General features: G+C 38.8%; 1 protein-coding gene across 7 annotated transcripts in view; it reads left to right on the forward strand.

Moving 5' to 3' along the window:
* dgkza (diacylglycerol kinase, zeta a) overlaps positions 1-21,127 on the forward strand; it is a 107,424-nt gene extending 86,297 nt beyond the window's left edge. For all 7 annotated transcript variants that reach the window (XM_041218706.1, XM_041218705.1, XM_041218700.1 and 4 more), the window contains 6 exons: positions 4,404-4,438; positions 5,019-5,068; positions 5,177-5,297; positions 6,281-6,317; positions 8,673-8,772; positions 14,586-21,127. In XM_041218706.1, coding sequence (XP_041074640.1) covers positions 4,404-4,438; positions 5,019-5,068; positions 5,177-5,297; positions 6,281-6,317; positions 8,673-8,772; positions 14,586-14,702 — 460 coding nt within the window. In that variant the 3' untranslated portion in view covers positions 14,703-21,127. The remainder of the gene's footprint in view (positions 1-4,403; positions 4,439-5,018; positions 5,069-5,176; positions 5,298-6,280; positions 6,318-8,672; positions 8,773-14,585) is intronic.
* The last annotated feature ends 442 nt before the right edge of the window (positions 21,128-21,569 follow it).

The raw sequence follows: 21,569 nt of genomic DNA on the forward strand, positions 1-21,569 counted from the left end.
ACAGCTGACTTGGCTATAAAGAACTGAATTAGACAAGCCTGGGCAAACAAAATATCTACATTTGCCTGACAATCTGCATGGGCTGTCTCGTATGGTTTTGTTTGTAAGCAACCATTAATTTTTTTATTTACGAGAACAATGAGTATCTGCTGGATTTTAATCTACTACTTGAGAGAGCAATGAAATGTAGACAGTATAAGTTACGTGCATAATCTGTTTGTTCCAAAAACATCACATCAAGGGTTCCGTTTTAGAGGTAAATCATTCCACAATGCCCTATTGGATGAAACGGCAATATTCAGGTAAACACAGATTTGTTTAATTGTTTGTTTTTCCTTGAGATTTTTAACAGATTAATGTATCTGTTGTGAAGCTGTGTGGGTGGGGTGGGTAAGACTAGAGAGGAATGTTCCAATCGTCTCATCTAAACAAGACAACACAAAGGAGCGTTTCAGAGAGGGAGTAAATCAAAATGGAGATGACAACGATGGCAGGGTGTGTAGAAACCGGCAAGCCTGCAGAGCTTGTGGTGTCCGCTGAAGAATGACGCAGCAGTAAATAATGCAGAAAAGTAATACAAAAATCACTTCAGCTTGGAACTTGGGTTTAATTGGACACATTTTTAACCCCATAGAACACGCTGGCTGTCATTTATGTTTTTTGGGTACATGTGGTACAGCGTACATATGTTATTTTGCAAACCACGAAAAAAAACACTTGGTGCACTCCGATACCATAATTTTACCAATGTAGCGTGCACCCTGTGTATAACACACTCTGCTTGCATAATTCCCCTAGAAATCATATCATAGTATTTTTATAGAGCTCTGCAATTCAAGTACAGTGTACAGCATGCCTTGTGTATTGCACTCAACCCTTGTTATTCCCTGGAAATTACGGCACTCTGCTACATCGTTGATGTATATAGTTGGGGTTCTCCGAGTTACATCTTCAGTCTGTGATCCCATAGGAATGGGAAGCACTTTCCCTGTATGACCCCCTCTGCTTCACCTGGTTGGGCACTTGTGTGCAACTGCAGCGTCTGTTTATACCAAGTAAAAGAAGCCACAGGGGGAAAGAAGAGGAAGCGATATAAAAAAAGAGGTTGCTTTGGCATTCGGGAGAATGTCCTGACCTCCCTACGGGCCAGAGAGTTGCATGTTTCAATGCTTTTGTTTGTTTTAATCATCTGAATAGCGATAGGTCTAAACACCTCCACCCTTTTAACTAAATATCATTCACCGCCCAGCTGCGATCTACTAGTATCACTAAACAGAGTAAAGGTACTGAGGAAAGAGCCGTTCACAGGGACAGAACCTCGGTATTGAGATTTGCTGGTCAGCTCATTGAAACAAACCCAACAAGAGTGGCTGCTGTTCCATTCCAGTTTGAAGATGACACTCCCACGAGCAGTTATTAAACAGTTTGAACTAATCGAAGGGAGACAATTTAGTGTTAAGTGAAATTGATCATTCTGCGCCAACGTCTCCTAATGTGCTAGATACCGCACTGTTCTCCATCTTTCTATTGTCTTGTTTTTAGTTTTTTTTCTTCTTCCTTAATTCATTCTGATCCATCTGTGTCTGAGTATTTTGTGTTACCGCGAGTCTCGCTTCTTTCCTTCTAACCGGATGGTTAGCTCCTAATCGGCAAAGTGACAGAATGCACTTTAGAGAAAATAAAACTTTCTGAAGCTGCGTCAGGATGAGGTTCTTGGCTCAGAGGCTAATCCGATCTCTTTGTGTTCTTTTGGTAATCAGAAGACCATTCTGTTTCTTCCGGTGACTTTTTTAAAGAGCCAGGCTTCTCTCTCTCTGACTAAAGGATCAACTCACATAAAGCTACATTTGCCCACGCAACAATTTGAATATGCTGTTTTAAGTTCTTAAAATTAGAATCCCATTTGTGGTAATACTGTAGAAAGAACAATGACACTTGATGCAGATAATAATGGTTGAATTGTGGGGCTGATTATACGTGATGTTAATGTATAATCAGTTTTATAGGGGCGATCTGGCAGTGGAATTAGTTCAGCATCTGTGTCGTCGATTTCAAATTCAAATAGACAGTTTGATGAAATCACCATTACTGAGGAACCTATGGCTGCTTAATTCCAACCACTACCTCAAGGTGTCACTGGAGCAAAGCACAGTTGCCTCTGTGGACAGCTTTAAAAAACTTCTGCTCTAACGGTATGAATGTATGTACAAGGATTGAAGTCAGACTCCTCTCAGAAGATTCTGCTTTGTCTTTGCTCTTATCTCGGGTGATTTGATGTACGGTGTCATGCTTTTCCCAGGGCGTCATTTTGTTGCATCACAATTTGCAATTCCGAACACGTAAGGCCGTACCATACTTCCATGACCGTGTACTTGCTATTTGTTATAAAACACAGATAAAAATGGGGAAAAATGAGAATGATTTGGCTTGAGGCATATGTGGGCTTGTTTTGCAAATCGGTTGGCACAGCAAAATAGTACATTTTGAAGGGGGGGGAAGAAAGATGACCACAGACCATGTTACAAGTATTTGGTCTTTTGTTTTGAAAAGTCAGCATGTGCTGAAGGAGAAGCAGCAGCAGGAGAAGTGGTCAGTAGAAGAATAATACATACAGAGATATGAATGCTGAATAGCCTTTTATTATCCTAACACAAGGGGAATAGATTTCTTTGGGTAAAGCTGGGCCACTGAGCTGAAGAGAGCCTACTGATTATTATTTTACAATTAGGTATATAACTCTGGCTTTGATGTCACTGAATAGTATGGGGGCTCTAGGCTTCAGTTCTACTGCAGTTAAATCAGTTCTAATCAGTTCTAATTTAAAGATGCAATGCAAATATTTTCTACATTCTTGCGTGCCCTGTTATTTTGTTAGATTTGATCGTTGGTGTTGGATCAGAGACTGTTGCATTTGTATTGCCAGACCGATGCAGTATAGAGATATCTCTGTGTGCCTTTCTCGATTTCACGGTCATTTGATTCAAACAAATAGTTTTTAGTAGAAAATAGCCATTTCTATGCATGCAGTTAGCAGTGGTGAACACCTTTTTTTGATTGAATCAGAAAATAGCAACAGGGTTGAGAGGGATTCCTGCGCTATGATGTCTGGAAATTGAAAATAGTACTATTCCTACCATTGCAGAACTATCAGCAATCCCCAGCTATCGTGCAATGCTTGTGGATAAAAATATCAACACATTGTAATGGTGTTGCAACAATTCCTTGTAAGCAGTGGGAGTATTGTAAAAGTCAAGGGGTGTTTGCTAAGACTGTAACCCTGTGGTGTGAACATTCACTTAGTTAATAGGAAGTCTAATTTACTGATGTTGAATAGAAATCCTGTTAGTCTTAAGCCAGACACTTTAAAATCCAGCTAAACTTCTGCAGCTACTTCTAAAGCAATTTCCTATTGATTATTCTAATGAACTTGAACTGTTTTGTAACATGGTCCCAAATACTGCATGCACTCTTCTCAACCCCTCCCCCCACTAAAATATGATTGAGCGCATCATCTCTCTTGCGTGACTGTGTAATGCATTTCTCTTTCCATTTTTTAATAAGGCCAGATCAAGAATGTGTGTGGGTCATGTTGTGTTAAACAGCCTGTACAGTAGACAGTACTCCCACTGCTTTATAAATTAGTTTGGGCAAGGAGTCTGCATAAAGAAAGCCGAGGGGTATTTTCCTTTTTGAAGCACCTTTATATTGGAAACTGAAGTGTGTCAGCTTAAAGGGGATTGAAGCAAAGTGACAGCGGGGTCTGGCGCAGACTAACCGGCAGTGACAGAGCTGTGTTTGAATGTAGTCTGGTGTCAGCTCACTCATCCCTCCTGCGGTTTGACAGGGCAGTCAGGGCACAGTGTGAAAGAGCGAGGCTGACAGCACAGGCTTCTGGCAGATCTCTCCATGACTCACCCTGGGCAGGGGGCAGGAGACAGGGATCAGGGGGCGACTAGACGCAACACTGACACGCCCGGACTCTTTCCCTGCCCCGGATCGGGAGGCGCACTCTGTTGGGAGATTTAAGCAGACAGTATTTTGGTTCTTTTAAAGAAAGCCACCACATGATTTGAAACAAGTGTGTCTCATTGGCTCTTTTTCTCTTTTCATGTAGGATTTGGAATATGGTTCTGGCATGGCATGGCAAAGTGTGTGGAATAATTAACTTACAAAAATAGATGGGAAGGCTGATTTATTTATTGTGTGTGCAGGATTGTTTGTGGATAGAAAAATAGTCACACTGCTGTGTCAAATGGGATCCTTACAGTTGCTATTGAACGATAATCTGGTTTCTCTAATAAAAGGAAATTGATTTTATTTTAATTGTGTACTGTTCTCTGTAAATACAGCAGACAATGAAACTTGAGCGTGTTTTTTATAAATGTAACTTTCTTTTATTTCAGGCCTGAGAAGACTCCAGTGTGTAACTCAGACAAAGGTAATACAGGACCCACACAGATGGTGCAAACACTTCAGATTGAATATGTCTGTAGATATGACTTTGATGGCTGTATCCCTTTTGTTTACTCCAGACATTCATAGGTTTAAATCCATATCGCGCCCCCCCCCCCCCCACCACACACACACACACACACACACACACACACACACACACACACACACACACACACACACACACACACACACACACACACACACTTTATCATCTACTGTTGTGAAAGCAGATTACTGTAGCTCCAAACATTCAGTAAACTGCCAATGACTAAGGCAAAGTGTAAGACTGCTTTATATTCTTAACAGAAATGTTAAACAAGTCCCACTGTTTGTTTTTTTTTCTCTTTGCTGTTTTATTAAGTTTTTTGCTTTTGACACCCATCTTTGAGATTAAGAAAAATTATGATAAATATTGGGTTGTTCGTATGCACAGTAAAATGTATAAAAAATGTATTCATGCTCAAATGAATACCAAAGTTTTTGAGAAACATCCTAATTTTATCCTGTGACATTTATTGAGGGTTAGATGTTTCCGTCAGTAAAAGTTTTTTTTTTACTTTCAGTATCAGCTGAGGCACTAATAGAAGCTGTGAAGAGCACTGACCTTCAGAAGGTAAGTAACAGGACACTTGAATTCTGTAGCTAAATTGCAAGAGGATGAAAGAATGATTCTGGTGTGTTTTTTCATGGAAGAAATTAATAAAAAAAATGTCCCCCTCAGTTCCAGGAGCTGCACAAGTTGGGAGGTGACCTAATGGTGCAAGATTGCACAGGCTGGACGCTCCTCCACCATGCTGTTACTGTTGGCAGTAAGGAGATTGTCAGATACATCATTGACAATGGTAAGAAAGTTCAATACCCTTCTGCATAAATTCATACAGAGTCTCATATTTGGGAGTTGGTAGTCCCCAGTGGCTCTCCTAGTTACTCATATATATGTCTGACTGAATGTACTGAGGGAATGTAGTCTTTGTTCTCCAGCTCTGTTCCTGTTCTGAACGAATGGGCTGGAGAGCAAATTGATAAAAATGGGATAAGATACTCTTTTCTAGTTTCGACCCAAGTCAAAATAACTGCATTATGAAAACATTGATATAATTTTGACCTCTAGATCCTCGTATTTGAGAAGCTACTATCACATTTGTTATCATTGTGTTATTTCTGACTATGTTCCCATTTGCAGTAAGCATTCTTGGGGTAGTACAGCAACACTTCATCCTGTTTATCAAGACTCTCGCATCTCTGTTTATCAAGACTCTCACGTCTGCTAGTGTGCTTCACTATGATTTACAAGGCCTGCTTTTGCTTTATCATGATACTCCACAGTGAATTTTAACAAGGGTCAGTAAAATTGTAGTTTTGTTTTAAAATCAACCACATGTTTGAATGGGTCACCCCGCTGGATTCTGTCACGATTCCTTTCTGCATGCAGCGCGGTTCAGAGCGTGAACATTTATTCCTTTCTCCTTGTAAGATAAAGAACGTGCCCTGGGAATATGTTGAGTCCAGCTAATACACTAGCAGTGACAGACGACACCTCTGGTCAATTTTTTTTTTCTGTTTGTTTTCTTAGCCTTCTGGCTTATCAGACCCTGGTATTTAGGAGAGATAAAGACTCAAGGCTTTATAAATCGCTTTGAAACTGACACCACAGATCACATCAAATAATAACAATTGCCCATTATAATATCATCTCATTCAAACCAGTTCTGCAAATATGCATTTTATTTTAATTCATTTTAAAGTTGTGTTGTTCTAATGTATTCAAACTTTTATCAACTAGAACTGTTGGGGTATTATTCAAGTTTCTTCATTTCTTCCTCAGCTCCTCCAGAGATTTTGGATCTAACAGAGAAAGAGAGGTTAGAAGGATTCTGTTTTTCATTGCAGCTTTGTTTTGGTAGCTTGTAAAGATTTAGTTGGTTTATTGAGCCTGCAAACACAGTAAACCCTTGCCAGCAGGAATGCAGGATCTACAGTGGCTTGAGAAAGTATTGACCCCCCTTGGCATTTTTCCTATTTTGTTGCCTTACAACCTGGAATTAAAATGGATTTTTTGGGGGTTTGTATCATTTGATTTACACAACATGCCTACCACTTTGAAGATGCAAAATATTTTTTTATTGTGAAACAAACAAGAAATAAGACAAAAAAACAGAAAACTTGAGCATGCATAAGTATTCACCCCCCCCCCCCCCCCCAAAGTCAATACTTTGTAGAGCCACCTTTTGCAGCAATTACAGCTGCAAGTCTCTTGGGGTATGTATCTATAAGCTTGGCACATCTAGCCACTGGGATTTTTGCCCATTCTTCAAGGCAAAACTGCTCCAGCTCCTTCAAGTTGGCTGGGTTCCGCTGGTGTACAGCAATACCACAGATTCTCAGTTGGATTGAGGTCTGGGCTTTGACTAAGCGATTCCAAGACATTTAAATGTTTCCTCTTAAACCACTCAAGTGTGTTGCTTTAGCAGTATGCTTAGGGTCATTGTCCTGCTGGAAGGTGAACCTCCATCCCAGTCTCAAATCTCTGGAAGACTGAAACAGGTTTCCCTCAAGAATTTCCCTGTATTTAGCACCATCCATCATTCCTTCAATTCTGACCAGTTTCCCAGTCCCTGCCGATGAAAAACATCCCCACAGCATGATGCTGCCACCACCATGCTTCACTGTGGGGATGGTGTTCTCGGGGTGATGAGAGGTGTTGGGTTTGCGCCAGACATAGCATTTTCCTTGATGGCCAAAAAGCTCAATTTTAGTCTCATCTGACCAGAGTACCTTCTTCCATATGTTTGGGGAGTCTCCCACATGCCTTTTGGCGAACACCAAACGTGTTTGCTTATTTTTTTTCTTTAAGCAATGGCTTTTTTCTGGCCACTCTTCCGTAAAGCCCAGCTCTGTGGAGTGTACGGCTTAAAGTGGTCCTATGGACAGATATTCCAATCTCCGCTATGGAGCTTTGCAGCTCCTTCAGGGTTATCTTTGGTCTCTTTGTTGCCTCTTTGAGTAATGCCCTCCTTGCCTGGTCCGTGAGTTTTGGTGGGCGGCCCTCTCTTGCCAGGTTTGTTGTGGTGCCATATTCTTTCCATTTTTTAATAATGGCTTTAATGGTGCTCCGTGGGATGTTCAAAGTTTTGAATATTTTTTTATAACCCAACCCTGATCTGTACTTCTCCACAACTTTGTCCCTGACCTGTTTGGAGAGCTCCTTGGTCTTCATGGTGCTGCTTGCTTGGTGGTGCCCCTTGCTTAGTGGTGTTGCAGACTCTGGGGCCTTTCAGAACAGGTGTATATATACTGAGATCATGTGACAGATCATGTGACACTTAGATTGCACACAGGTGGACTTTATTTAACTAATTATGTGACTTCTGAAGGTAATTGGTTGCACCAGATCTTATTTAGAGGCTTAATAGCAAAGGGGGTGAATACATATGCACACACCACTTTTCCGTTATTTATTTTTTAGAATTTTTTAAAACAAGTTATTTTTTTCATTTCACTTCACCAATTTGGACTATTTTGTGTATGTTCATTACATGAAATCCAAATCAAAATCCATTTTAATTCCAGGTTGTAAGGCAACGAAATAGGAAAAATGCTAACGGGGTCAATTCTTTCGCAAGCCACTGTAGCTACCAACTGGGGTCCATGTGGGTGTGTGCTCATCAAACCAACTAAAGAGATTGTATGTTGTATTGTATGTAGATTGTATGTTGCCTACAACTAAGACAAGCATCTATTTACTTGAAGGCTTACAGTGTGTCAAGGCAGAGTTAGTCCTGGCTAGAGATGAAATGTATATTCTAGAAATATGAGGTGATCCTCAAGGGGCTAATTTGTTGCATAGCAAGTTTTGGGATTCATTGAATTTAGAATTTTAAAGCCGATTTAAAAAAAGAACTTCAAAAATGTTTAGCGCAAAGTCATAGGTCAGAACTGTCCTCCTGGTTAGCCATTTTAAATAGAACTTTGTTTACATAGGCTAAAATCATTCACAAATTCATTTCCATTAGATCGTTTGGAACCTGTATTTTGTTTCCAGATCCAAATATCTTACTGTCTGGATCATGATTGTTTGAAACTAGACTGCTGTTGGGCAGTTACAGTACACTGGTCTTAAACACGGTCTCCTTAAGCTGAGACAAGTATGGAGTATTAAGGCAGTCTCGGGTCCCAGTATTGAGTTATATTCACAGCTCTGTAATTCTCTGTTCCAGTGGTGAGACAGTGTTACACAAAGCAGCTTCCCTGCACCAGAGATCGATCTGCCACTACCTCGTGGAAGCCGGGGCATCGCTAATGAAAACAGATCTGCAGGTAATAACAGCTTTTATGGTACTTCCACCCTCTACTGCATAACATTTTTTAAGAGGTGGGGAGATTGGTATCTGGTGAGGTGCTGTAGCAACTTTTAAGCAGTGAAATTAACAAGGCTAGGTGTATTCCACACTGAAAAGGAAAGGTTGACATTTGAAGAACAGCCTCTAAAATAAATGGTATTGGGCAAGGTTAGGTATTGTATACACAGCAAGTAAAGTAATACAAATCTTTTGTATGCTGTATGTAGACATGTGTTTTTAATAAGAAAAAAATGAGTCTGTCTTCTTTGTCAGCAGAGTAAGTCACTGCAGGGCATTTTGACTCATCCTTTTAAAGTTCACTAAAAGGGCCAGGGGTACTGTGGCCTCTAGAGAACACAAACACTCTGCCAGACACTGCTTCAAAAAAACTCTTAGCAAAATACATGATCTCAAACCAAGACCTTTGAAAACAAACACAAATGCGTCTTATTGCTTTGAAGACTTGTGAGGCGTGGGTTGTGGTGCACCATTCATTTGGGTACCATAAGTATCTACAATTACAGAACATTGCCTGGGATTTGTGTGTTTATGTATACATTTGACTATTTATAAGATAGGAAAATGTTGAATATGTAACTGAGATACTTTGGGATTAGGGTGGATCGGATCAGCTGTCTCCACTGGCTCATCCTTGTAGCAAACTAAATTACCACCCAGTCCTTGGAGCATGTCTGGAAACATGTGCAGCCTACACTACGATCACTGACTGGTAGCATAGCAAAGGCATTAATAAAATAACCTCCCCATGAACGCGCATTTATTGTATAAAGCAAACCTCTTCATAATCCTTGCCCTTGTAATGCAAAAAGTTACTGTACATATGTAAATAGACATACATAGGGAAGCACATGCGTGAGCACAAGATATTGTACGTTAAACTCCATCCCCATTCCCACCCCCACTCTCTTAAAATAACGCCCAAGGATGGATGGCAAATTAGGGGGTAGAGCATCGGCTGGAATATCTTTCCAGTCTCTAATTTCTTTCTCAGGGTAAAGAGATGAGCAACATCTGGAGGGCCTGAGGTCTGTTATTAGCTTTTCAACAGCTGAAAATCAGGCTGAAATGAAATGCTGCTGAAACAATGCCTTCATCCACCACATGAAAGAGAACTCAAGACGCCAGTGTGGCTTTGCAGGCAGGCTGGCCTAATCAGGGAGGGGGGGGGGGGGTGTGATTGATCATAACATCAGCACACTAAACAAACTGCTCAAGTATACACATGTGCTAAGAGGTACCACAACATGAACAAGACTAGCTTTAGTCATCTGTTACAAAGAGAAACAGACATTTTTTATATTAACAGCTGAAATGACTCTGGAGAAATCTGCATTCATTACCTTCCCAGCGATCTCGCACTTGAGCGGCGAGAAGGATTTTGTAAATAACCGTGACATTATAAAAGTAGAAAGCTTGAGAAAGCCGTCTGTGCTTTGAGTTCCCAGGCATCTGGGTTTTGACTGTTTGTTTCTGGAACATAGTTTGGAGCCAAGGAACTAGAAGTTTATATTCCGTTGTCAATTGAAGTCAGTGAGCTGTAACTGTGGCATGCACTTAGTTACTCAGAATATTTTAAAGCTAAGACTTTCCATGTCGTGCCAGCTCAGGTGCACTGAAAACACCCTCCCCCTCTAGTCATACCTACTCTGACTACCTGTTATATTAGTGCAGCATTCAGCAATGGTCTCCCAGTGTTAATGTCAGCAATATTAACTGTGGCAGGTGCAGATACAGCTGGAATGATGGATGACGGCTGTCGTGAGAAATGTAATTCTGGAACAGTGGCGACAGGCTGATTTATTTACTTAGTCTGTCTGGACAGAGCACAGCCTGCCTACCTGTAGGGAGAGTGCGAGAGAGAAGTCTCCAAGCCTGGAATGCATCTTCTTTTATGCAGACAGATGTACTATATAGATCAACAGCCTAAAGCCTGCGCCTGGGTACGATGAGTTTGCATGGCGCTCTGGAGCTATTCCACAAACTCAGCTGCTTTTCTTTAGGTCCTGGTTTTTAGAAGGTTCTCCTGTAACAATCAACATGAGGTTAAACTATTTTAAATAAAAGAAATTGGCAGTGATTAGCAGTTCTGAACTTAACATTTTGTCAGTGTCTGCGTTGGCATTTTAATCTATGAATAAGTATAACTTAATAAAACACAACAGGCACAAAAAATAAAAACTGCCTGTGGTAAATCCCTTAGTTTGGTTGCAAGTGGCAGCATACCAGACAAATGGAACCTGATCTGTTATATGATCCATGTGTAAAGTGAGGAATTGCTTTTACTGCAAATTTTGTTTTCACAGCCAAATCCCTTGGCCTTCATTTTGGGTAATTTTATCACCCCCAAAATGTGCTATTTGTAGTGTCGAATGGGCATGGGTTAGGGTTTTTGTGACAGAACACAGAACACAGAACACTTGCCGAACTGCGTGATCATTAGTCAGTGCGTTTTTGGGGACAGACAGAAAGACATAGATTTTCCCAGAAGTGTGGCAACAAGTCTTTACACCCCCCCCCCCCCCCCCCCCCCTCCCGCCTTTCTAGATTAGCATTAGGGCTCCTGTCAAGATCCAGAATGTTGACAGGCTGAAGGCTGTGTGAACTTTACTGAAAGGTATGCTGTGTGTAATGATATAATGTATAATGCAGTGATGATTTACTGTTGTGTTTGTAACAGGTAACAGGCGGTGGTCGAAGATATTTGGCTTTCTTGTCAATTGGGGCACCAAGATTTGCCCAGCCCTGTTTAACCCAATCCTGACATACTGTTAACATCTACAGTACAGCATGCCGTCACCAGTTTATTGAACAAACTAGCCGTTTAGAAAGACAACAGAAAAAAGCTTTTATTAAAAAGCTGCAAGTATTGTATACACGTTTACCTCTTTCGTTCCATTACAGAGAAGTGATTGTACAGTCCGATTTATACAGACCCTTCTGCTTCAAATTGCAAAAAGTACTTTAGTCCGGCTTCAGCCCATTTAAATGCTTAACAAATGACACAGGTCACACGTTGTTTAATGGAAAGCATGTAACCTTATCACCTGAAACCTCTATCTGTCTGCTATGTAAAGTGCAGACTGTGGATCCTGGATCGATCACCAGGAAAGAAATGCACAGTTGTGGATTGATGGTACTGGGAAAATTAAAAAACAATCCAAGGAACGTGTTTAGGTTTTTTTTAGGAACCGTTTTTTGGGGTTTTGTTGTATGCTAAATATATGAATGTAGGGAAATAGATAAATAACGACTATGTATCTAGTAATCCCAACAAAATCAGGTAAAGAAAGTAGAATCTGTACTTGATATAACAGAACAACCATATTATTAAAAATGTTGGCAGTTTTAACCTATTGCTAACAGGAACCCTGGGAACTATTTAAAGCAGATGTACACAATCCAGGAAAGTGCACAACCGTGCAGATTATCAAGGGAGCGAGGGAGCATTTTCATCACTCCAATTTAGAATTCCTTCAGCAACCACAGAAGACCAACAGGGAGGGCCAGGGGATTTATAGTGCAACACAAAAGGTTTTGTCCTCCCTCTCCAGGTCAGCATTTGCATATATGTCATGCTTTGGCAATTTATCTACTTAAAAAAAAAAAAAAAAAAAAAAAAAGGCATGTGGATTATCTTGTTCTGAAAGTGGTCTTTTACCCTGGTTACACATGGAAGTGTGCCATAAGCCGAAACACAATCGCTCAGATTTGCACCTGTACTGTAAAAGGCGGTGCATTTTGTTTGTGTTCCAATGTGCTGTGAAATATTCTTTACTTAGTAGTGTCAGTCTGGTCTTTTTAGTAGAGCTGGTTTTAATGCCACAAGGTGCCAAAAAGCTGGCTGTTGCGTTTTTTGGCAGGTTTTTTTTTTTTTTTTTTTTTTTTTTAAGTTAGTGCTTCCCCAGTGCTCAGTATCTATATCACCAGCAGTGTCGGCTGTGAGCAGGAATACACCAATGAGACACGTTCAAAACTGCCCTTTTCCGAAGAATGAATTCCAGTTTTAAAGACACAGTCTGTCAGCATGCATCAATCATTCCGAATGCAGCAAAACATAATATTGGAATTTAATTTCAAATAGGCTTTTTAGTTTAGTTTTGTTTCCTCTATGCACAGCTTTCCCCTTTACTGTACATTTTTTTGCATGCTATTTAGCTGTCAGTCAAGGGCAGACATCTAACTCTGGGGCCTGGAAAAATGTTTCTCCGTTTCCTCAAAAACAACATTTGTTCTGTGTTAGGGAAAAGGAGTCGTTACTGGCCTGCAGAATGACAGGTTTAAAACTGTTCTGTGTTTCAACATATACTCGGCATGTTTATACACTATAAACATCTCCCAATCGTCTGCACTATACTGCATTACTACTACCCTAAAATTCACGTGACTTCATGACGACTCTCATAGCGCTGTTGCAAACCTAAATCCATATGTGCACCAAAGGTAAAGTGAATGGGTTCCATTCTTTCATTGCCAGCTCCTGCACTAAGAATAGGCTGGAAGCTTTGCTGGCAGTACGAGAGCAGTAACTGAGTGCCGCTAACAGATTTTGTTTTTATAGCATGACAGAGCTCATTAGTGGACACAGTCCAACTGGCAACCAGAACCAATTAAAAACCCGAGAAACTGTTGATAGAAAGAACGAAAGCTGGAAAGAGCTGGGTTGGGAATCGACCCACATAGATCCATTCAGACTTCTACTAGGGTGTACTAGCCTGTATTCTCTAGTTTACCTATTTGCTGAAGTAGCTTAGCACTTTAACCAGGGAGATGTGCACACACTGCCATCCATTGCACTAACGCTTTATGAAAATGGGCCAAAGCAGTTGTACTCTGGTGTACAGCAATCACAACCGCTGTGCCTGTATTCATTGCTGTCATCCCATCCTGCCTTAGCAATCAAGCAAGGGTTTTTCAGTAGGGAAAGTAAAAAAAAAAAAAAACAAGGAATATTCATGCTGAGTACAGCCATATGGTGAAAAGATAACATGACACCTGAACAGACGCTGTTTTGGGAAGGAAAAAAAAAAACCAACCAACCAAACAACATACTGGAGATTTGTCCCTGTTAATAGAACAGGGCACTGTAAACGCATGCAGATGTTTTTTTTTCTTTTTTAAACAGCATTTGGTATTCGTGAAAGGGATAGGAGGTGGGGGAGTCGGAGAGCACAGCAAGCTTATTGCATTAGCTTTCATCCCCAACCAGGAGACTGGAGCTCAGAAACTCTAACATTTTCCATGTAGCTCACAGGTCTCTACTGATCCAGAGATGAAATGCATTTATATAACTGTGCTGTTTTCTGTTTTGACAATGGCACAGATATAGCTGCTGCGTTATGGCTTATATTGAGAGTGGGTGAGTAATATAGAAAGATCCCACTATACAACAGAATTGCCTGTGTTCGCTGCTTTAGTAAACTCTTCAGATACGGTGTATATAAATGGCTTAAACTGTTGTACAGCATATCTTTATAGATGCTCACCTTTTATTTGTTCTGAAACAGAGTAGATGCTTTGAATTGTGTTGCAAGGTCTTTGCTTTCAGTTTACGCATATGTGTTACAACCAAATACTTGCACAGTTCTCCAGTAAGGAGCTACAGTAAGGTTCTCAAAGTAACTTGCTTCTTGTGAATGAGAGACCTATAGTGATCTAGTCCTGTAAATATTTCTGATTTGCTACTAAGTACACTCTGAGCCCCCTCTGTACTTACTGTTGAACCACGTTGAGTCCAGTTGCCTGATTACCCCTCTTTCTTTGTTTACGCAGGGTGACACTCCAAAACACCGGGCGGAGAAATCCGAGGACCAGGAGCTGGCAGCGTACCTGGAAAACCGGCAACATTACCAGATGATCCAGCGGGAGGACCAGGAAACGGCTGTGTGATTTTTTTGCTCTGACGTGCCAAGCAATCCTGAACCAAACAAATAGAACCCGGGACAAAGGAGGGAAAAAAAATCACATGGCCTTTCTCGTCTGGTCATACATTGTATTCCTACAGCAAGAGTTTAGCTCCAACGATTCAGATATAGGGTGATTTTCAATAGATTTTTATCAGGTTTAAACTGCACAGCCACATTCATATATTTTGGTGGAAGCAGGTTGGAAAATCGGAATTACAAACATTTAACTTACTGGTCATTTTTTTGGTGGGGTAGGATTTACACAAACCTGGAATGATGTTTACAGTAGGCCTGTGTTTCTGCAGCAACCGTCAAACTGGGGGGGAGGTGGGGGGTGCTAGTTTAAAGGTTAATTTGTCTAATTATTGCCCAACAGACTGAAACATTGAAACTCTGTTTGGAGAATGTTGATTTTAAAGTGTACTGTACTAGGGATCAAAGTGACGTGTTTTTAAAGCCAGTCCACTATGACTAGGTTTAAAAGATGAGTGGGTTTGGAAATGACCGATGAAGAAGCAGAAATAATTTCTTCTCTGTCTAACCCTCTTTGTTTTGACTGCTTCAAGACCGTTTAAAAGTGATTTTCTGGATGTTTTGTTTACTCAGACTATGTTGGTTAGCGCTGGTTCCGGACTAGGAGAGACAGTTTACACTGAATTTTTTTTTTCTATTATCACTGTACAATTTTAATTTAAGAAAATGAAGCTGTTATATTGATCTGCATTCTTTGGTAATATACTATCCAGCAAAAAATTATTTTCCAGCATACTTTTGGCTTCCGTTATAAAATATCTGGTACTGTATACTTGTTATTTTAGTAGCTTTATGAAGCCGGTTATTTTACCTTTGCTGCTCTGAATGCCTTGAAGTGTGTGTGTTTTTGCTAAATGCCTGTATTTTTACATGGTGAATTTCAGTCAAAGCATATTTCTTATAAGAGTTAGTAGGTATTTATATAATGCTTAGCTGTATAAAAACTGTTTTACTTTTTTGTGAATTTGTTATGGGATGTTCTGCAGAATTTTTATCAAACAAAATGCACATTTTATATTTTTTTCAGAATTAGATAGTTGTTTTTTTCTAACAGTTTACTGTTTGTTTACCAATTTGGCATTTTGAGTTGCTATTTACTACTTAAGGATGTAGTACAAGGGTCTGGTCAAAATTAGCTGTCTAAATAATGTGATGTATTTAAAGGGCATCTAGATAGGAAACCAATTTAATAAATCGTACCTTAGAATAACTGGGGAATCTGTATTTGAACTGGTTATGTTTCAATGTCTGTTTGTTCATTTGGAGCTTGCTGAATATTTCGGATTTTCTGGTTTTAAGGTTTCACTAAAGTCAGATAATCATGCAACCCATAGGAGACACAGCGTTTGGAAGGATGTTCCAAAGTCTGCTGCAATAATCTTCCAACCGCTGTGTCTCTAAGTCGTGATTATGTGACATGCATGATTCCTTGGACACCAGTACATCAGAATGTATCAATGCAAATTCCAATACAGGTTTCCCATTGAGCATATATAAAAAATACCATTCAAGGTAGGATTTACTAAATTAATTTATTATTGACATAATGTCCTTTTTTAAAAGTAAAACAGCATTTTCAGAAATCCCTACTTTTCACCTCTTTGTTGTATTTACAGCAAGTTGGGTCATTTTAAAATACTAAAAAACAAACTATAATTTAAGGTCTTTAATTGGGGGATATACAGATTGGCTCCATTAGGTATTTCACTGTAACATTGGCCTGATAAATAAGGAAATGGAGGGGTACAGTAGAAGGGACGACTGGTGATAATGTTGCTAGTGGTAAAATAAATGTATTATTTTAAGAATGCGTTATTTCCGGTCCTAGTTTATCAGTACCACTTTGTACAGTACTTAAAACAGGGAATTAGATCGAATTAATTACCAGTATTAATAATGTTGATGTAAGTTGTAATAGAAGGATGATGATGATTCAAACATCAATCATCTGTTCAACTTTAAAATAATGTGTAGCTAACAAAATCCTTCCCTAAATCTTAGCTGCTGTGCTCTTCCATGTATTATATAGGTATCAAATGTGCAGTTTTGCAAGTGTAACAGATTTCCTGGGAGTAAGCTGTGAATTGAACTTTGTTTAACCTGGTGTAAACCACATATAATACATGAAAACACACGTTTGCTGTAACATGCATTTTTTCCTAACTGCACATTTTAGACCTATGGCGCTAGTGGAAGTACAAAACAGGTCAGATTCAATTCATTAGTTTGTTAGCTACAATCCCTTTTAAGTAGTAGGCATTCACACTGAATGTAACATGACTTATATGTGACCTTAGGAGTTAGGGTTGTGGGGTCCTACATACTATGGGATTTAAATCAGCTGTTTGTATATGGATATACAGTTTCCAGTTGGGAAGTATTGTAACTGTCAGATGTTTATACTTGCAAAACTAATTATTTAAATCTGAATATTTACTAGCTGTAATGAAGAAAAAAACCAAAAAAAAAAAAAAACAACTTAACCATTTTTTATGTTTTTATGCTCTTTGGTCCTTGCAAGGTTTTTAGTATATGTGTGACCTCATTTGCTTTCTTGTGATTGGACGGGGGCAGGGGCGTGGCTGGGATGGTTAGGGGTTGGCTGGTGTGTGTTCATTTCATGATGGCATTATTACTGTAAATTGTACATGTTAAAATAATGTTATTTAGCGATTGGAAACAGCAGTGTTCATTTGGATCCAAAACTTGGAATGAGGTTAAGGAAACACCTGACCCCCTTGGACAAAGTAAAAAAGCAAAAACATGACTGGAAGACTTCAAAATCCGTCTTTATAATCCGATCCGGATTATCCATGAAGTTAAATATCTCTGTTTGTAGCCAAAGAGAGTGAAGACTCCTATGGAAAGAATGTAAACTAGTGCTGTATCACTAATAGAAATATGATCTACTGTAGTCTTGATTAGGGTTGTAATAGTGTGTTATTTAGTTAAATTGTAAATCCTGGATATCCAATGGTGTTTATCTTGGTAAGCCTGTGATTTTGATAGGAACCTAGAAATTTCTGCATACTTATGTTGTTATTCATTGACATTTATCGGTATGTAATATATAGCCATGCAATCTAGAAACAGGATAAATACAGATGTTTTACTGCAATAGCAAGCTCTTTTTGTATAAATAAAAACAAATTGTAATGTTTTAACGAATGACAGCAATGTTATTAAAACCCTAACACAGCAAACTGGCACCACCATACTGTCTCTTGGCTTGGATCCTGTGCCTGACCTTTCAGCCTTTTTCTTTCATCATTATCCCTGGCTTGGATTTATTTGACGTATTCCCATCTGGCGATTTCTTTTTTTTTTATTTTATGGCAAATGCTATTACCATTGTCTAGTAAAAGCAAATTGCCTTCATACCTCATTACAGTGTGGAGCTGTTCTAAAGGAAAATATGAAAAACCATTTGTCCCATCGCTGAAAAACTATTGTTAAAATTTGAGTGGGGTTTAGTATTTAAATTTTATCAATGATGTGGGATTTGAATTCCATTGGTGTGTGTGTGTGTGTGTGCAGTATATGTGAGAAAAGCAGGCAGGTGTAATGAGGACGGTGAGAATACATCTCAATCAGTGTCTGCCCAATGCACTTTCATCTTCCCTTCTGTAGGGAAATAATCCCAAACCCCTCTGAGATAAGACTGCAGAATCATCAGCCAATTACTGCCAGCTGTTCAAGATTCGTCACAAAACTTTGCAATACGTTTTTGCAGATTTTCCTTCAATCTTAAAAAAAAAAAAAACCACGATTTTAAAATGTGCTTTGTGTAATTGGGACCAACGTGATGATTTCCCAGTACTCTTTTTAATGGAAAATCAGCTAAATCGTGCATGTGTCAACAAGAGCCTGCGTTTGATCTCTTTGTTCTCATCTTGACTTGCAGCACACATTTTGAACTTCATTTTTAAGCCTGCAGCCAGTGGCTCATAAGACTGGCATTTACTTGATTTGCACAAAAAAAAAGAAATACGCTTTTCAACTGGTCCATATTTCAAGTGCACGATTTAAAAATCGTATTTATTGCATATAGAATTTTATTAATCAGTCAATAGGATTTTGCATCATTTCAATCTTAATAAATATGCCAGAGTTAATGAAGATTGATTTACAACCCCCTAGCCTAAAATTATATATAATATTTTAAATACATGATTAACAATACATGCATGTAGCCAGTCTGCTATATGAATTTTTACACTAGCCAACAGTAGATTAATGCACAGTAGTTATTCATCAGTCCTGCTACTCCTTTGCTTTAAGCACAGTTTTAGCATCTGTGATACTAAGTGCTGAAGAGCTCATAATGGACAACCAGGCTTTTGGCACTTCTACTCTCGTGACCCCTTTGTCCTTCTTCTAGAACAAGGCAACAGTCCTGGAAGGACTGCGGGACACAACGTAAAACCATGCTTTACTGAATCTGACTCTTATCAAAATCGATGTCAAGACTGGCTGTCACAGTATACCATTAAATGTAACTAAATTGTTCTTTTAAGGCTAGTCGGGTGATGGCAGCATCACTTTATTGTTCAGTCCATGGCAACAAGCTGGTACGGGCAGTATTTTATTCTATAAAAATAAATACCTTACCGAGTTCCAGGAGACTTGGTTCATCTCACTTTATGTACTGCTTTAAACTCGTGCAAAAGCTGTAGTAATAATAACAAAACAAAATTAAAAAAAAAAAACAGGATTCCCCGCCGCCCCAAGAAAAATTGATTAAACCTTGTTTATTCTTCATAGAATGTGTTTGGAGATTTACAAACACAGACCAAATCTAAGTAATAGACTGAAAAAAACAATCAATGCAGGAACCCTCTCCTATTTTTTTTTATTAGTTGTACCATTGGGTGCTTCGATCAATGTTTAACTGTGCACAGATCTGCAGGATCCCTGTACTTTACAAAATGTGAACATATGCTAGATGAACTTACACCAGAGTTCTCTGGGGGTACCAGGCATGTTTTAGATGTGAAGTCCATCAAGAGAGGCTATTCTAAGTGCTGTGTTCCCTTTAATAACCAGTTGGATACTACTGTACAAGTGATAGGAGCCATTTTATATTATTTTAACCTGTTAAGATGCACAAGGAATTGAGTAGTTGTTCAAATGGTGTCTTCTTAAAATACATTAGGAGAGAGACTCGTCATTTTTATGTGTGTGACACATGTCCTATGTACCTTAAAGGGTTAAACACATTCTTATTTAAGGTTATTATTGTTTATTGTCATAATCATAGACCAGATATAGTTTAAAAACTTGGTAGAATTATGATGATTTGTAATTATGTTTAAGGTTAATGCCATCTACAATATGACAAAAAGAGAATTTAGTTTCTTCTGGGTCTTTCGAAAAAGGCTTGTATGTAGGAAATCTATGGAACCACAACTCTTATTGAAAATAGATAAAACACGTTACTCATGTATTCTTCCCTGTTTTTGGTCACATCCACGTACACGTTGTAATGTATATTGCCTTGTGTCTTTCTTGGAGAACTGTAATTCACACCTTTGCTGTGTACATTGTGTTTTGTGATTATTTTGGAGTTGCTGTGCAATTCAGGGTTAGGAAGTACATTCAGCAAAACATTTTTTTTTTTTTTTAATTGTGAAATTAATTAATGTGCAATAAACGGTTTCTGTAATTTAGAAAGATTTACATAAATAGTGACCAAAATTATAGACAGACTAGTGTGAGATGTACAAAATATTCAAATATATGTGTGTTCTATGGGCTGGTTTTGTTCCTGTATGCTTGAAAAATAAATATTTTAAAAACTTTATATAAAGTTTTTTTTTTTTTATTATTGAATTCAATAACTTACTTGCTTATGTATCCTTTAATGTTGGCTGCAGAAGTACAGAAGACCTAAAAGATTGTTTTTTTTACCATAGACCAACCTGTTGATCTCCCTAACCCTTATCAACTATACTATGTAAAAACACTTGATGCTTTTTGTATACATTGTTCTTTTAAAAGAATAAGGCATCTTTTCTTCAGGTTCAAAGTGGCATTGTTCCTACCTTCATACATGTTGCCCATTTCACCATCTGGTAATATTTCAAGCGCTTCCCGTACAGTACATTGATCCAAATTCAATTGGCATGTCGCTGGAAAAAGTGTTTTTTAGAAAAATTATACATTTGTGCAATAAACAAACATGGATCACATTTGTCTCTTTATTACATTCACACTTCATCAGTGATGAATCAAAACTGAAGTGGACTTCCGCTCTTTTAAAAGCATGGATTTGCATTTAAAAAAAAAAAAAAAAAAAAAAGCTTTTTCCCCATCTAAAGGTATTTGAATTGGGTAATTTCTGATACTTCTAGATGCCATACCTTGCATACAGATCCCCCCCCCTTTTTTTTTTTGCATGGATAATATTGTCTATTTCTAATTTATTATTATTTTTTATTTTTTTAAGGTTGTTTAGAAAGAGCTCCCAGCTGTCTCTGTAAACTTTAAATACACCGTACAAATTGACCCAAATATATATATTTTTATGCATAATCTTTTTTGCTGAACGTGGTGGCTGTATGCCGGTATGCTTTCACTGAGGGAAACACAGGGGGCTTTGAACATTCCGAAATCAGCCCCAGGAAATGCATTTTCTTCCCCTCAGTTAACACATAGCTGTGCAAGGGGTTTGTCCACATGGGGCTAAAGAATCTTCTATATTTAGAATAGCACATGTCTGTTGTAGGATGACAAGACCTACTATATACAGTATGCAATTCAGCGTAAGGCTAGCAAGCTAGTTAGTTGTTTTCTCACCATTTGCATTGCTTAAGAC

This window comes from Polyodon spathula, chromosome 19, assembly GCF_017654505.1.
Source record: "Polyodon spathula isolate WHYD16114869_AA chromosome 19, ASM1765450v1, whole genome shotgun sequence".
NCBI classification, from domain to species: Eukaryota; Metazoa; Chordata; class Actinopteri; order Acipenseriformes; family Polyodontidae; genus Polyodon; species Polyodon spathula.